This window comes from Capra hircus, chromosome 11 (assembly GCF_001704415.2).
Source record: "Capra hircus breed San Clemente chromosome 11, ASM170441v1, whole genome shotgun sequence".
In the NCBI taxonomy this organism is placed as follows: Eukaryota; Metazoa; Chordata; class Mammalia; order Artiodactyla; family Bovidae; genus Capra; species Capra hircus.
In genome coordinates this window covers 55,293,342-55,311,275 of record NC_030818.1, presented here as the reverse complement: position 1 = coordinate 55,311,275, position 17,934 = coordinate 55,293,342, and the positions used below count along the sequence as shown (strand labels likewise).

General features: G+C 40.1%; 1 protein-coding gene across 3 annotated transcripts in view; it reads left to right on the top strand.

Annotated features, from left to right (window-relative positions):
* Positions 1-17,934, top strand: part of CTNNA2 (catenin alpha 2) — a 1,396,988-nt gene that overhangs the window by 479,535 nt on the left and 899,519 nt on the right. For all 3 annotated transcript variants that reach the window (XM_005686768.2, XM_005686767.2, XM_013967725.2), the window contains exons 5-6: positions 724-843; positions 7,606-7,872. In XM_005686768.2, coding sequence (XP_005686825.1) covers positions 724-843; positions 7,606-7,872 — 387 coding nt within the window. The remainder of the gene's footprint in view (positions 1-723; positions 844-7,605; positions 7,873-17,934) is intronic.

Here is a 17,934-nt window from a genome sequence, read left to right as displayed (position 1 = left end):
AAAGTCCATATTCCTTATGGAAATCGCAGCTCAAACTATAAACAGTGTAGTGTTTTATATGACTTAGAAGTTTAGCAGTTATTATCTTTTATATAACAATTCCCAGGTGGTGCTAGTGGTAAAGAACCCTCCTGTCAATGCAGGAGACGTAAGACACGCAGGTTCCATTCCAGGGTCAGAAGATCCCCTGGAGAAGGACATGGTGACCCACTCCAATATTGTTGCCTAGAGATTCCCATGGACAGAGGAGCCTGCCTCTCTACAGTCCATAGGATTGCAAAGAATAGGATGTGCCTGAAGTGACAGCATGCATGCATCTTTTATATAAAAAATAGTATGTAATTTTCCGATTATAAATGCTTGTTGGGGTACTTTTTTCCTATTATTTTATTTAAATATTAATGCATATTTTTTTAACAACTAGTGTTTCTAACATGTTTAGCAATGTTGAAATTTGTTGTTGTTTCTTTACTAAGTCATGTCCGAATCTTTTGCAACCTTTGGACTGTAGCCCACCAGGCTCCTCTCTCCATGGGATTTCCCAGGCAAGAATACTGGAGTGGGTTGCTATTTCCTTCTCTAGGGGGATCTCCCCCACCCAGGAATCAAACCAGCATCTTCTGTGTTACAGGCAGATTCTTTATCACTAAGCCACCAGTGAAGTCCAATATTGAAATACTATCCAGTTATAAATATATTGGATTTTTTTTTTGTCTGTTTCAGGTGGAGGAGGCCTTGGAAGCTGTCAAAAATGCTACAAATGAGCAAGACCTTGCAAATCGCTTTAAAGAATTTGGAAAAGAGATGGTGAAACTTAACTATGTAGCTGCGAGAAGACAACAGGTAGGAAAAATTTTGGAAATCTAGGGGAGAAAAGACCCTGATGCTGAGAAAGACTGAGGGCAGGAGAAGAAGGGGACGACAGAGGATGAGATGGTTGGATGGCATCACCAACTCAGTGGACATGGGTTTGCGCAAACTCCCGGAGATAGTGAAGGATGGGGCTGCCTGGCATGCTGCAGTTCATGGGGCTGCAAAACGTTGGACACAACTGGGTGACTGAACAACAACAACCAGGGGAGAAAGCGAGTGAGTTTACATAACCTCGCAGTTTTGTAGACCTGGACAATGCATCATCAACTGCATCAACCGCTTGTCAGATCATCAAATACCCTAGGACCTTTGATCACAAAGGCAGTTTCCTACTTGGGTCACTTCTGGTCCCACTGTACCCTGCTGGTACTCCCAGTCCCCCTGGGTACTTGCAGTTGATCGCAGGCCACCTGCCTTACTGGTGGGGACCACCCTGCCAACCTCACCAGACTCTACCTTTCTCTCTTTTTCTGACCTTTATTTACTTATTTTTTAATGTAAGAAATTACATTAAAAACTGTAATTTGATACTCCCCCACCTTTACAACATATCTAGAATAATATGTTGTGTGAAGTTTTGCTGTACGGCAAAGTTATTGAGTTATAAATATAGATACGGTTTTTAAAAATATTCTTTCCCATTATGTTTTAACTCTGGATATTGAACATAATTCCCAGTGCTAAACAGCAGGACTCTATGTTTATCCATTCTGCATGTAAGAGTTTGCATCTGCTGAGCCCAAACTCCCAGTCCATCCCTCCCTATACCTCTCCCTCTTCACACCACAGGTCTGTTCTCGATGTCTGACCTGATTGAAATAAAAAATGTCAGACTGGTGTGGCACTGTGGCCACTCCCTGGGCACTGTCCTTGGCCTTCAGTTTTTACCTCCCCACCCTGTGGACAGCACCATATATATGCAACACCTCTCTCCCAAGGGTGCAGCATGCACAGTAAAACTTTTATGAAAGGGATTAGGAAAACATGAGGAAGAATAGAGGAAAGGCAGAGAGAGAGAGAGGGAGAGAGTGGAGTGGAAGAGGGAAGGAGAGCACAGGTATTGATGAAGGTGGGTGGCCTGGGTTTTCTCTGCTCCCCATTGTCCCAAGGTGGCACCTCCATTTGGCCAGCTCTGTCTGTTCTGTAGGGACCATTAGAATTGTTTGTTCCAAACAGTGTATCTTTTTCTTTCTTCTTAGCAAATAGCATCTTTAAATATGGGGAGATGTGTTAAAATCCTCTTCACCTGCCCTCTTGAGTGCTCCCAGGATTTCTGGCAACTTCCAGTGACTTTTTCTAATGTTCTCTGTGTCCAGCAGGAAAGTTCTAGCCAACATCTTGAGTGTTCATCTGTACCAAACAGAAGTAATACCTGGGTAACAAATCTGACCAAGATCTAGTCCCTTTCCCTAAAGAGCTTCTAGTGCTTTGTGATGGCCACACAGGCATGATTTTGTTGTTGTTCAGTTGCTCAGTTGTGTCTGACTCTTTGCGGCCCCATGGACTACAACACGCCAGGCTTCCCTGTCTTTCACTATTTCCCAGAGTTTGTATGATTTTAGTTCATGCGATTACTTTTATCAACAGAATCCTTTCTTCAGGTGGAGTCTTGCTTGGTAGCCCACGATGTGTAGTGTGGTTAGGAGTGAAGTCACTCTGAAGCAAAGGGTTAAGGCCCAGAAGCTATTTATTTAGCTTGTTTCAACACCTGACCAAAAAAAAAAAAAAAAATTACATTGACTTTTAATTTCAGTGAACCTAGCAGGAGGCTGTGGGGAAAGGTGGGTGCCAGGACACTCAGAGTCTTGAGAGTGTTCTGATTTTATTGTAAGTAAGTAGCAAGTGGTTGAACAGTTCAGTTTGGTATCAAAGTCTCAGATTTACATTTTCATATTTTTCTAGATATGTTGCAAAGAAGGGGTAGTGTCAAAGAGCAGAGACTAGTTGTGGATGGGTGGGAATGAAGTCGTCTAGATGAGTGACACTTTTTGGAAAAACTTTGTCAAAAGTCCAGGTTCTTGTTCAGCTCATCCAAAAGGATTTGGGTGAGGAACACCAAAGTGCAAAGGAAAAATAAACACACATTCTGAGGCTGAGGAGCAAAGAGAACCAAGTAGCAGTTTATTCAGGGCAGAAGCAAAAGTTAAGGAGAGGAGTGTGGGAGTCCTTTGGACCCAGTAATGCCCCACAGGGTTGTTGATCTGCTATTTATCTTGTAGCCCTTTGAATGGGTAGGGGTCTTTTTGATTAGGGATTGAACATTCACTGAGGGAAGAGCTGATGTATGTCCTGGATTGCACCAGCGTGCATCAGTTCCTGGTCCTGGCATTTTTCTCCTGAAGCCACGCTACAGGTATTCTAAGAGCTGTTTTTTCCCTTAAAATTTTCCCACATCAGGCACCACACGTGGAAGGTCCTGCGTTTATATTGTACCGGCTCCATGGTTTTCATGCTCAGAGTTTCTTGCTCAGATGCTGCAGAGTTTCTGTTTTAGTTGCCATTCCTTCATGCATTGTGGTCTCATTAAGAGAAAAAAAAAGGAGGTGACTTTGTCTTCTGCCTAATGCCTACACTTGATGAGGCTGTCCCGGGGCCCTGCCCTGTCCCTCCTGCCACAGAGATGGTCTCCTTTAGCATGGCAGCACTAAAGATGGAGAAAAGCCTAGGGAGTCCAAATTTACATTGAAAATAGAACTCAGGACCTGCTGTGGAATTGGCTATGGGAGCTTAGGGAGTGATGTGACCAGTTCACATCTGACTTTCTGTCTCAGCAAATATGTACATGGTGGTGAATTTACTGAGATGGATGAAGACTGGAAAGTGGCCAGTCTTCTAGCAGTATCAAGTGGTATCAAGATATCATAGTTAAATACATTGATTTTGAGATTCTTATAAGATATCCACGTAGAAATGTCAAATAGCAGAGAGATGAGGGGAGATCAAACCTCATCAAATCATCAGCATGTAACTGGTATTAAAATCCATGGGAATAATATGAGGTATTCATCTCAGAAGGCCCATACATATGATTTATTTTTATCTCATTAAAATCATTTTAACTAGTTGCTATTTCAGACTCTTTCAAGAAAATTTAGAAAAGAAGGGGAAAAAAGGCACATAGCCATCTATCAGCCACAAAAACGTGGTACTTATATTTTGGTAGGTTGCCTTTCAATTGCTTATATTCATATTTTGACATTTATATTCATGCTATACATATAAGTATGCATGTTGTATTCTTCTTTTTATTTATATTACTGATTTTATTATTTTATGGAAACTTCTTTTAATGTCCACATAAAGAGTCCAGGGACTTCCTTGGTGGCTAGATGGTAAACAATCTGCCTGCAATACAGGAGAGATGGGTTCAATCCCTGGGTCGGGACGATCCTGTGGAGAAGGGAATGGCTACCTACTCCAGTATCCTTGCTTAGAGAAATCCCTAGAGAGAGGAGATGGGCACTTCCTGGTGGCTCAGACGGTAAAGCACCTGTCTACAATGTGGGAGATCCAGGTTCGATACCTGGGTTGGGAAGATGCCCTGGAGAAGGAAATGACAATCCACTCTAGTACTATTGTCTGGAAAATCCCATGGACAGAGGAGCCTGGCAGGCTACAGTCCATGGGGTCGCAAAGAATCAGACATGAATGAACAACGAACACTTTCACTTTATAACGAGTCCATCAAATGAGAACTTCAGTAGTTTACTTAACCAGTTCTTCATAACTCAGCATTTACATTGTTTACAGTTTTCTTCCATGTGATTAAAAATGTTTCTAAAAATATCTTTATGGGAAGAATTTCCTACCCTCTATTTCTCACTTTCATATTTAGATTTTCTTATTAGTGTAGATACCCCAGAATGGAATATAAAATTTCTGGCCAGGCATTCTGGAAGTTAATTAAGACCCTTTATAACTTCCGATGGCACTGCCTAGATTGTCCAATGTAAAGGATTCTCTCACATGTGGGTTCCCTGTTTACCTCTGTTGAGCTTTAGGGCTAGAAATAAGTTGTCTTGGTTTAGAAATTTTGTTGACTGGCATTGATCTGTCAGCGTCTAAGCAGAAGGGGATAGATGGCTCAGTTGTTCACTGCTTTTTTAAACTAAGTTTATACATTTCATCATTTTTAATTATTTGCGTGTTTGTTGCTGCTTGGGGGCTTTCTCTAGTTGTGAGCAAGGGCTGCCCTTTGTTGCAGCTCACAGGCTTCTCATTCTTGCTGCAGAGCACAGGCTTTAGGCGCATGGGCTTTGGTAGTCGCAGCACTGGGGCTCCGTGGTTGCAGCGTGCAGCTCTAGGACACGTGGGCTTCAGTACCTGCAGCACACAAGCTCAGAAGTTGTGGCGCATGGGCTCAGTTGCCCCACATCATGTGGAATCTTCCTGGACGGGGGATCTAACTCATGGCCCCTGCATTGGCAGGCAGATTCCTTTCCACTGGGCCACCAGGGAAGTCCGATTGTTTACTTCTTATTGTCAGTTTGTCTTACCAATCCTAGGTATCAAATATAATGTGCTTGTCTCAGAATTATTTTGACTGAAAAAAAGAGAGGACGCGATTTACTGTTTCCAGGTCATCCATCTATCATGTACCAACTGAGCAAACAGGAATAGAACCCCAGTGGTTCAAACACCCTCTAATGATACATTTTGAAACTAGAGAAATTTTCTCCCAGAGATGCTCAGCTGGCGGTCCTGCATAGCTCTGAGAGAACAATACTGCCTTTAACATTTCTAAAAATATTGAGAACATTTTCTTAACAATACTCTTTAAAGCTGAAAATAAAGACACTCCCCAGTGGTACTATTTTGACATCCAAAACTTAGAAAGCAAATCATCTGTGATCTATTTTTTTTTATTATACCCTAAACTAAAATGATAGATCTGCCATCAAAAGTGGTTTTTTAAAAAACTGAACCCCATTGTGAAAATGATAATGAAGTGCCAGTGATGCAGTAAGCAAAATCAGGCGAGTTTGATTTCCCATGTTTGCAATCGTAATTGATTATGGAGGCAGGCACAGTGTCAGAAGATTGAAGACTGGGTTTTCCATCTGCTGATAACTAACCGATCCACGCAAGCCACTTACTTTGTTGGTGGCTCAGGTTTTACAGTCTTGCAGCATTATTTATTGGATGCATTTTTATGAGCCAGACATTGTGCTATTGACTGACGAACCACTGAACAAGATAGCTAGGGCTCTTTGCTCTCATTAGACATACAGTTTAGGAGAAAGATATATACTTAGGTAAATGCAGTAAAGCATGATGCATTTTAATGATTGGAGGGAAGAGGGCCTTGTGGGAGCAGCTAGAAGGAGAGGTAGCTTAGAGAGTTGGATGGAGAGTGGGTTTTCAGGAGATGGGCCCCATCAAGGGAAAGGATAGGCTGGAACAGGGAAGCTCAGATATTTCACATGGGAAGAGCAGTATGTACAAATTCTTGGCAGCTGGAGAGAGGAGATGATTTCTAAAATATATGTAGAAAAAACATTTCTTCTTCACTTATTTTCCTATATTAACATGTAATTCTTAAACTCATATTATATTTTTAAAAAGCTTTATTTACTTTTAATTGGTGGATCAAATTACAATTTTGTATTGGTTTGTGCTGTTCAACAATGTGAATCATTCACAATCATAATATAATCATTCATAATTATAATCCTCTTTAAAGCTGAAAATAAAGAAACTCCCCAGTGGGTACTATTTTGACATCATATATATGTATATCCCCTTCCTGTTAAGCCTCTCTCCCCTTCCCCACATTTCACCCCTCTATGTCATCACAGAGTGCCAGGCTGGGCTCCCTTTGTTATTTAGCAACTTCCCACTATCTATTTTACACACGATAGTATATATATGTCAATACTACTTTCTCAAGTCCTCCCACCCTCACCATCCCCCACTGTGTCCAAAAGACCATTCTCAACTAAGTTCATCAGTAGCGTTTTTCTGAATTCCATGTATATGCATTAATATAGAATATTTGTTTTTCTCTTCCCGACTTCCTTCAGCCTGTATAAGAGGCTCTAGTTTCATCCACCTCATTACAACTGACTCAGATTTGTTCCTTTTAATGGCTGAGTAATACTCCATTGAATAAATCTACCACAATTTCTGTATTCATTCATCTGTTGATGGACATTTAGGTTGCTTTCATGCCCTTGCTATTGTAAATAGTGCTGCAGTGAACATTGGGGTATACATGTCTTTTAGAATTGTAGTTTTCTCGGGGTATATATGCCCAGTAGTGGGATTGCTGGGCCATATGGAATTTCCCAGGCACAAAATTGTTTTATGTTATGATTTTAGATTGGTAAGTTAAATAATGTATGTCATGAAATGAGTATCTCAACTTGGAATTCGGAGAGTACAAATATTTTATTTTATATTGTTGTTCAGTTGCTAAGTCATGTCCAACTCTTTATGACACCATGGACTGCAGTGCACTATGCTTCCCTGTCTTTCACCATCTCCTGGAGTTTGCTCAAACTCATGTCTTATAGTTCTACTTTTTTACCTTTGTATTGATCAATACAAATTAGATTTAATGACATACCAATACCACATACAATATAGTCGTTACACAGCGTCTTATAAACAAATAAAGTAAAATATTAACTGAATACAAATAAAATTGATGTGGTCCTAGAAGTCTGTGACTCTAAGCTCTGTTACAGATACTTTCATGGCAAGCTTCACATTTGTGTTTTGCACACACAGGAGCTGAAGGACCCTCACTGTCGAGATGAGATGGCAGCCGCTCGAGGAGCTCTGAAGAAGAATGCCACAATGCTGTACACGGCCTCCCAAGCTTTTCTCCGCCACCCAGACGTTGCTGCCACCAGAGCCAACCGAGATTACGTGTTCAAACAAGTCCAGGAGGCCATTGCCGGCATCTCCAATGCTGCTCAAGCTACCTCTCCCACCGATGAAGCCAAAGGCCACACGGGCATTGGGGAGCTGGCTGCGGCTCTGAACGAGTTTGATGTAAGCGTCTGGGTGATGTATCCAAGGGGAGTGTGTTTTCACTGAGAAAATGATTTAGGGATGAAGCGATACCAAGATGCTATCGATTTGCCTCTTTTGGAGGCTTCTAATAGTAAGATAAGCTACATGATATGTCACTGTTGGGAATCTGACATCTTGGTGGAACCTAGTACTGGTCTTTGAAGGAACTGACAACTATATTTAAGAACCTGATCGTATTCAAGCAGAAACCCGCAATACTGTAGCTTTCCTTACTGTTACAGTAAGGACAGTTTATAATTTGCAAGTTTATCTTCATTATTCAGGGTTTCCCCTCTGGCACAGTGAGTAAGGAATCCGCCTACAATGCAGGAGATGTGCAGGTTTGATCCCTGGGTCAGGTCAGGAAGATCCCCTAGGGGAGGAACCCAGCAGGCCACAGTCCAAAGGGTCCCAAAGAGTCAGATACGACTGAGCGAGTAAGCACACAGCACTTCATTATTGAAGAGGCAAACATCCTAGGCACTCTAGGTGTACAGTACCCGTATGTTGTGTCTGAGTAAAGGATTGCTCTCAATTTCTTGATTTTTCAGTCCCTGGCGAGCAAACTCCATTGTCCTCTTGTCCTATCCAGGATCCCGGTCTTCCTAGCATCAGCACTGCCTCGCCCCACCCCAGGTGGCACCTCTGCTAGTCCCATGAATGACTCACATTCTGAACCTGCTGTTTCTAGGGGTGTGTCCCAATGAGGGAAGCAGTGGAAGGAGGGCTCAGTGAGCCTGGGTATATTCGAGGCAACAAAATGAGCTGGAAGGATGCCTGTCATCAATGGTCCAGGCTAACAGTTCTCACCACTCCTGGGTCAGGATATGGCCTGCTGGGGTCCAGCCCCGGTGGATCCAGGGTAATTTGAAGTGTGAATGGCGTAGGCGAGGAAAAACTTATTTATTTATTAATATAAGATCAGATTAGGAAGAAATAGTATAGTAGGAAAATTTAGTGGAGAAAAGAGGCTGAATAACTTGGTTTACATGGAAAGCCAATAAAGTTCCTGACAAGGAGCTTGCACCATCTACGTTAGGCCACTGGTGTCCTCTTGAATAGCGGGGGGTGCCCCACCTTAGGCTCCCTCTCGCGTGGATCTTAGAAGCCGGGGCAAGTAAATAGACATGGCGAGCCTCCACGCCCCAGATGGGAATTCAGCCAGAAAATAGAGTGAAGAGGAGACACGGGGGAAACCCAGTCCTTCCAATGACTGGCCTGGCCTCTATTGTCTAGAAAGGCCTTTTATACCTTTTTGATTGTACATAGAGATCAATGGGTAACACAAAGTTATGCGGCGTTAGCAGCCCAGACTCTTATTAAAACCAGGCTTTTCTCTCTGCATACCTGTCTTAGGTAATTTACATCATCTTCTGGCCAAAAGGGCCAATTAACATTTTACAGCTGTTTTTCTGATAAGGGTTTGTCAACCAGAAGACTTATTTGTGTTGATCTTCCCAAAGTCTGGTGCCACTCTCAGAAAACACTAAATAAAGTTACATTCTTACATAGCAAAGATACAGCAATTTATAATAAGTAAAAGGAGTACAGTGATTTATAACAAAAGAAAAGTAATTAACTCAAAAGTCTAGTGTTGCTAACATCAAAACTATTATATATCTTTTTCCATATCCCATTTACATTGATTAACATCCTCCCAGGTGCCTAAAAGATAAAGAATATGGAGGCCTGGCAGCAATCATTGAGTCAACAGTGAAATCCATCACCAATATGATTTTTAGCTCTTTAGAAAAGGCTCTGTATCCTTAAGATGCTTTAAGCTTTGTGCCTCTTGCAGATGGGGGGCTGTAAGCAATTCACAAGCTGTAAAAGGTCCAGGGGAACCTGTTAGGCAAGTTAGAGAGCTATCAGAGGGGCTTTTAAGCCGAGACATTCTTTTGCAGGAGACGGAAGCCCTGAATTAACTTTTTCCAGAGAGTGTCAGAAGAGTGGAAAAGTACAATACAATAAGGCAGGCAGATTCTTATTTTGGGGGTACATGCTCAGGAAATACCAGGGGGAAACCCTGAGGCTTGACTCGCCTTGCCCATCAGGCCTCTCCGCATGACCTTGTCATGGGTGGGATTCCTCACGCTGGCTCCCGGCAATGGCCCACCTGTGAGAAGTTGGAATTCAGTTGAATTTATCCCATGTTCAGTTCAGTTCAGTCACGCAGTCGTGTCCGACTCTTTGGACCCCATGAGTCGCAGCACGCCAGGCCTCCCTGTCCATCACCAACTCCCAGAGTTCACTCAGACTCACGTCCATTGAGTTCGTGATACCATCCAGCCATCTCATCTTCTGTCGTCCCCTTCTTCTCCTGCCCCCAATCCCTCCCAGCATCAGAGTCTTTTCCAATGAGTCAAACCTTCGCATGAGGTGGCCAAAGTACTGGAGTTTCAGCTTTAGCATCATTCCTTCCAAAGAAATCCCAAGGTAAATCTCCTTCAGAATGGACTGGTTGGATCTCCTTGCAGTCCAAGGGACTCTCAAGAGTCTTCTCCAACACCACAGTTCAAAAGCATCAATTCTTTGGCGCTCAGCCTTCTTCACAGTCCAACTCTTATATCCATACATGACCACAGGAAAAACCATAGCCTTGACTAGATGGACCTTAGTCGGCAAAGTAATGTCTCTGCTTTTGAATATACTGTCTAGGTTGGTCATAACTTTTCTTCCAAGGAGTAAGTGTCTTTTAATTTCATGGCTGCAGTCACCATCTGCAGTGATTTTGGAGCCCCCCAAAATGAAGTCTGACACTGCTTCTACTGTTTCTCCATCTATTTCCCATGAAGTGATGGGACCGGATGCCATGATCTTCGTTTTCTGAATCCCATGTTCCACCCATGAGAGCCTATATGTGTGGTGAGCTACAGACATTTATAAATAGTTAGCATCTGCTTTTAAGAGTTATGTTTTCCTGTAGAGGAGAAAAAGGACAAAGAATGAACCAAGACTCTAAATGATGAAATACAATGTAACAGAGATTCACAGGAGAAAAATCAGTTATTAACAGCTGTGGAAAAAAATGATGATTTTGCTCTTGGATATGTAGACATGAATTTTTGGCAGGAGATGATTGACTGCCTGTTAGAAAAGAGGACCAGGAGGAAATGATTGTTAAAGGCATGGAAATGGATGATATAAAGGAGAGATAATTAAAATACTTTGTATACAGATAAGGGCTTCCCTAGTGTCTCAGTAAAGAATCCTCCTGAAATGTAGACCCAGGTTTGATCCCTGGGTGTGGAAGATCCCCTGGAGAAGGGAAATGCTACCCATTCTAATGTTCTTGCCTGGAGAATCCCATGGATAGAGGAGCCCAAAGTCCATGGAGTGGCAAAGAGTCGGACATGACTGAGTGACTAAGGACCCACACATACCCAGATAATAGGCATACACAGATAATTCTTCCCTATTTTCACAGATGGCTCTCCTCTTTCTCTTATTTTTTTAAGTTAGTCAAAGAAATATATATACATATTGAACTCAGACTATATATTATTTCCAAAGTATTTTATAAGGAGTAATTTTAATAAATTTCAAGTATTTACCAGAAATTGGGCCTTAATATGTAGTGTACTCACAAAGGTTTAGGAGACAACATAAAATTCATTAGAACTAATAAGACACTTCAATAACTTTATCAATTTTAAAATAAACATATAAAAGTCACTAGATTTCCATACTGTAAAACAAAGAAATGAAATAATGGAAAAGAGATCCTGTTTACAAAATGAAGAGTAAAAACAATACTTTTATTTTACTAAATTTACAAAATAATTTACAGAATTATTATTTTAATACTTAATTTTATTTATTTATAAATGCTAGAAATAATCCTGATACAGATATAGAGGACATAAGAGAGGAAATTGAATTACTCTACTAAGGGGTGAATGAGTGAGTGAAAGTCGCTTACTTGTGTGCAACTCTGTGACCCCATGGACGGTAGCCTGCCAGGCTCCTCTGACCGTGAAATTCTCCAGGCGAGAATACTGTAGTGGGTTGCCATTCCCTTCTCCGGGGGATCTTCCCTGCTCCAGGGGAGAAGCTAGGTATCCCACATTGCAGGCAGATTCTTTACCATCAGAGCCACTAGGGAAGCATTTACCAGGGGTAAGTTTTCCTTTTTGGTAAAAGATGTCAGGGTCCGAGGTAGGGAAAACTATTGACCCTATCAATTTTTGTAAGATTCATACAGTCCTTATAAAAATTCTAAGAGGGTGTTTTTTTGGAACTTGATAGAGTGATGATAAGGGTTTTTTGTTGGTTTGTTTTTCTGGAATATGAATGGATGAACCTATAATTTAAGGAAACAAAAGTGAGTAAGTCACGCACTTAGATATTAACACATTATAATGCCATATTAATTTTTAGTGAGTACATTAGAAGAAAAAATGTCTCATTAGTTAAACAGAACAGAAAATTACAATGTCAAATATAAAATTTTTTCATGAAATGATGCTCTTTTTTTTGGAAATGGTGCTTTTTAAAATTAAGAATAGGTTTGTCAATTTTATTTATCTTTCAAGAACAGCTTTTGCTTTGTTGATTTTTGCTATGTCTCTTTTGTTTCTTTTGCATTTATTTCTGCCCTAATTTTTAAGATTTCTTAAAAAAAAATAAAAAATAAAATAAAATTAAGAATAGGTAGATTATTTAGATTTTGATCAATTGTAGTGTAATCATAGTTTATTTTATAATAAAAAAGTAAACAGTTAAACCTAAGTGAGGACCTGATAATAATGTAGGCGTGCATATATAGAGGCCTCTCTTGAAGGACAGTCCAGACACTTTAGTTGCGGCCACCTTCTTCCCAAGAACGTGATGCCTGCAGCTTCCCGTTCTCTTTCTATCTTGATGATTTTCATTAAAAGGAGTCTTTAGCCACAGTGAATTTAACAATCAAGGCATCACTGGGTATTATACCTTTAGACTCAGAAGATAAAAACTTAAGGCCATATGGGGAAAATATATTAGTAAAATATGTTGATATACTTTCCACCTGTTCTAATAGGGTGGCATCTTCTCATGCTGGACAAGTAAGGCTTTGGGAAATTAACATATGAATATAATAATTGAAGTTATTTTTTAAAATAAAAAATGGCATATTAACTAATTCACTAATTATGTTTTATTAACTTTGTATATCATTATACATATTTACTAGGTGGTTTATTCTTACATTAAGTATATGTTAACTAAGTAATTATATATTCTATTAGCTAAGTATATTAGCCAAATAATATTCTATTATTAAATGGCTATTAGTTCTCAAGCTATGTCAATTGCATAAAGCATTATTTAATGTCTAAAATTTTGTTTCTCAGATGCTGACAAAAATCAACATGTGGAACTGTCTCAATTAGTGGTAGAATTAGATAGTAATTCCATTTGGTGTGGATCCCTAAAAACAGTTATTTAATAAATGCAATTAATTTCAGCTTCTCAAAAGTAATAATGCTACTACTGGTGTAATGCTACACCAAAAAATCTGGATATCACTTAACGATATTTGAAATTTTCTCACTAAAAATAGTGTTCTGTTGCTCTTTACTTTGTAACAGAATTATACATTTCTCTTCCATATTTACATAATGAATATTTTAGCATTTTTTATTTCCCAGGCATATTGACTTGAAATTGATTTAGAAATTCACAGGCATCTGTCTTGAATTCTAAATGCTATTCTCAGATATTAAACAAATTGGTATTACATTGGATGAGAAACTTAGACTTCCTGTGATTTACTTTTCTGGTAACATTCCTTCCTGATGCTTGGTTTAATGCTTGCCAATGTAATAGGAATTTGAAAAAGTCAAACAACTTTGAGATTCTGAAGTAAAAGGAACCATATTCATAGAAAATACATTTTCAGTCATCTCCTAATGTTGAAGTCCATTTCATAATAATAGTCATCATTGTGTCAAACAGTTTTTCAAGAGGTAGGTTGCAGAAGTGGCTTTGAGTTTCTTATTTAATTAAGTACAAGGGAATAATTAGTATTTTTGCCTTCATCTAAAATTATAGGATTGATTTTTACCTGGGTAGTTATAATTAGATCTCAATGATTGATGATTGATTTTCTGGCTCTGTTATCCTATCTACATGAATAGTTGCGGTAGTGATTTATGCGATAAAAGACTGAAGTGAAAAACCCGGTATTTTAACAACTTTAAACTGTTAAGACAGTTTCTAATGATACAGCAGCAAAAAGTAAAATGATTGCTAATCAGTGGAACTGTCAGCCTCTATTTAAAATGTGGCAGTTTGAGGTAGTGAATTTTATCTAGTGAAACTATCTACTGGGGGATACTGGAAAGAGCTTAGAAAAATGTAATGACTGCTCAGAAGTAAATCATGTTATAATGTCAATGCTGACTAGTAGAAAACTTTCAAGAATGGGAGAGAGGAGAATGAAAAGTTATTGCTACAGAATTTCCTTAAAAGAAAAGAGAACATACCATATCTTATTTTCTGAAACTTTCTTTTATAGATAAAGATGCTTTCGAAATATGGAAATTCACACCATTCATGGCATAGTCTTTAAAATCAATAGCTATTTCTCTTTTATTTTCTTTTAAATCAGACAATTCCTCTAATCTTAATATCAGATTCCTCTCATCTTAAATGCTCTAGTTGTGTTTTTGCCTCTTTCTTCTCCCATTTCACTTGGGAATTTGCTTGATTAGTAATTCTAATTTTCTTTCATCTTCACTTTCTCCTTCTGCACTTGTTCAGTCCCCTCAGCCTGTAGAAAAATGTCTTCTATAACCAAAAAGGAAAATGAAATAAAATTGACTACCATAATTAACCATATTCACATATTTCACTTTTTTTTTTTTGCTTAGTGTTAAGGAGTGATTCCAGTCTACTTGCTGCTTGCTGGCTGTTAGCTCTTTCAGCCTTGTCATCTGCTCCTGTTTCTCCTCTATGTCCTTATATGTCCACTATGTCTGAGGGTCTCGGGGGACCCTGCATTCATGGAACCTTTGCACTCTTATTCTCTGGTTCTTGACTGCTTCAGCTTTGGAGGGAGGAAGGTGTTGAATAGTATTAACTATACTTTCCCTTCCATTGCATTACTTCTCACTTGCAAGATTTAAATCTGTGCCTGAGAAGTAGGACAGTCTGGTCACAACCACATTGAGCTGAAATGTCATCATGGCACACATACTCTATGTGAGTTGTCACTTGTATTTCTGCCTAATTTTTCATACCTCCCATCTACTTTCTCATGTTTTCTTCTCTTTTTTTCCTCCTATTTAAATATATTTTCTTTTCTTGATCTAGTTTCAGTTTTCTCGCTGATCTGGTGTTCAGTGGATGGAAATGTTGGAATGTGAAAGTGAGAAATGATGTGATGCCTATATTACAGGTGGATGAGGGTGGCAAGGGAATGTAATCTGACATGGTAAAGGGACTGAGGGGGAGAGAATTGTCACTCCCCAGGGAGCATCTCCATGCCTAGTGCTCCAGTGTTCACTCCCTAGAGTGACTTCAACTGTGTGCTGGTCTCAGGGGGTGCACTCATATTCCAGAATATCTAGTCCAAAGAAAGAGGTGAAGCAGCAGGATTCCAGGTGGCAGCAGTCATTTCAGGACACCAGCTCCTGAAACGGGGTCATGGAGAAGAGGTTTCTGGGTATCTGATAGTAATAGCAACCCTGGATTTGGGTTTGGGATACAGTGTTAGAATATAGCTCCAGTGGAGAGCTGGAGGGTTATTAGATCACTTAAGTCAGAGGCCCACATACCTGACCTCAGAGATCTGTGTTGAATGAATCTGAAGAAGTAGAATTTCTCTTTTGATCCCCTTCTCCAAATATCACTGTTTGTCTTTTAGAATAGGAAATAACTATTTCTTATTATTATTACTAGGCCCAAATGGATGCTCCTGGGCAAGTGTGGGTCCCTTAAGGACTCATGAACCAAAATTATGGCTGGCTCAGGGATTCTCAAAGGATTTTATTGCTTCATGATTTCTACAACATCAGGCAAGGAGGGAGGCCACCATGAAGAAGACATTTTACCGAGTGTCTTGTTCAGTCCCTTCCCAGTTCTAACCCTCCCTTTTGCTCTGGAAATCAACATAGTTATTTATCAGAAAGGTTTACCCCAGGCCTCCTCTCCTTCTCTGATGTTCTGTACAGTCATTCCTACTGAAATCTGGGAACCCTCATGTTTGGCTAAGAAGATAAAAAGTTTTCTGTGTATTTCTTTACATGAGAGTGAAGGTGGAGAGAGAAGAGGAGAGGACCCCATCAGAACACTATAAACACACTGGCAGGAAAGTGCAAGATGTAGCTGGTGCTCTAAAGCAGTTAGCAAGGTGGAGGCCAAATGCATAAAAATGAAAGCCAGTAGGCATGACTGCTTAGCTTTTAGAAAGCAATTTCAGATTTCTAATTCAGGTACTAATAAGCTAAGGCAGGCAAGCTCAGCAATTTTCTGCTTCTCTGAGTTCATGCCAATATTTTTGAAAGCTTAATGTCTGTACAGTTATATGTGTTAATTTTTAATGCTTTTATTAAGTATTAAGTGCTTAATACTTAAAAATGCCCTCTACTATATTCCTATGAGGCGATTCCCACTTAATGGCTATTGGACGTAGCCTAGGATTTTGGTAAGATCTCAGAACTTGGATTCAGGTATCTGGCTACTACTTCAAACCCTGTAAGGAACTAAGGATATGTAAACTTAAGTTACTGAGATAGCAACTCTAGGCCTTGGAATGAGGTTTCGGTATAGGAGAGGTGAGAGCAGTCATAAAGGTGTAAAGGAGAAATGCCTACTAAACAGCTATAGTTACTACAGTGTTAAATGCTGCCCTATCATATACACCTACATGCATAGAAGGCACCTAACCTGTGTGTGTGACAAAGATAAGATTAGGAAGAGTGAAATCCAAGAATTCCTGGAAGAGGTGGTGCATGAACAGGAATTAACATGATGGATGTGAATGAGAAGGTTTCTCAGACAGAAAGAACATCCTTGCATGCAGAGGCATGGTGGGTAAAGTATGTGTAAGCTATTTGCTTCTGGAGCCCAGGGAGAAATCTGGCTAAGTCAGGGAGCTGAAGGAAGCTTCTGGAGCCCTGTAGGCCATGCAGGGGGCTGGGCTTCAAACTGGAGGCATTAGGGAGTGGCTGGTGATCTGAGCGGAGGGTCGCCTGGTAAGATTTGTGTTTTTTCATATCCCTCAGGACTTCCTTGGTGGCTCAGACAGTAAAGCGTCTGCCTGCAATGCGGGAGACCTGGGTTCAATCCCTGGGTTGGGAAGGTCTCCTGGAGAAGGAAATGGCAGCCCACTCCAGTATTCTTGCCTGGAAAATCCCATGGACCGAGGAGCCTGGTAGGCTATAGTTAGTCCGTGGGGTCACAAAGAGTGGGACACAACTGAGCGGCTTCACTTTCACTTTTGGCTGCAAGGTGGAGAATGGATTTGAGAAGAGCAAAGCTGCAGTGTACGAGAGTGATTAGAGTGAGAGGTTATGCATGTCAGTACATTGTGGGAACAGAAATGGGAAGAAGTATATGTATCTGAACCATGTTGAAGGAGCATAATCAATAGACCTTGAGAACCATACTTCTTATTTTCATATATCCAAATAATTAATGTAAGAGTCAATTATTCAAACAAACAAACATTTTTTTAATTCCAATGGGGACATCTTGAGAACTTTCAGCCCTTTGTGGGATATTTGATTTTTTATGTAATATAACTTTCTTGCATTGATTTCTTTTTTTTTCCTGGCTTTTAATTTACAGTCCCACCAATATGACTATTAAGTACCTAGTAATTTATGGATATATATTTTTAATTTTTTAATCCAAATTCTACAGCATCTAGGATTTTCCTAATTTAGTTTAAGCTATTTAGGTTTAAGTGAAAGTGACAGTGAAGTCGCTCAGTCGTGTCTGACTCTTTGCGACCCCATGGACTGTAGCCTACCATGCTCCTCCATCCATGGGATTTTCCAAGCAATAGTACTGGAGTAGGTTGCCATTTCCTACTCCAGGGGATCTTCCTGACAC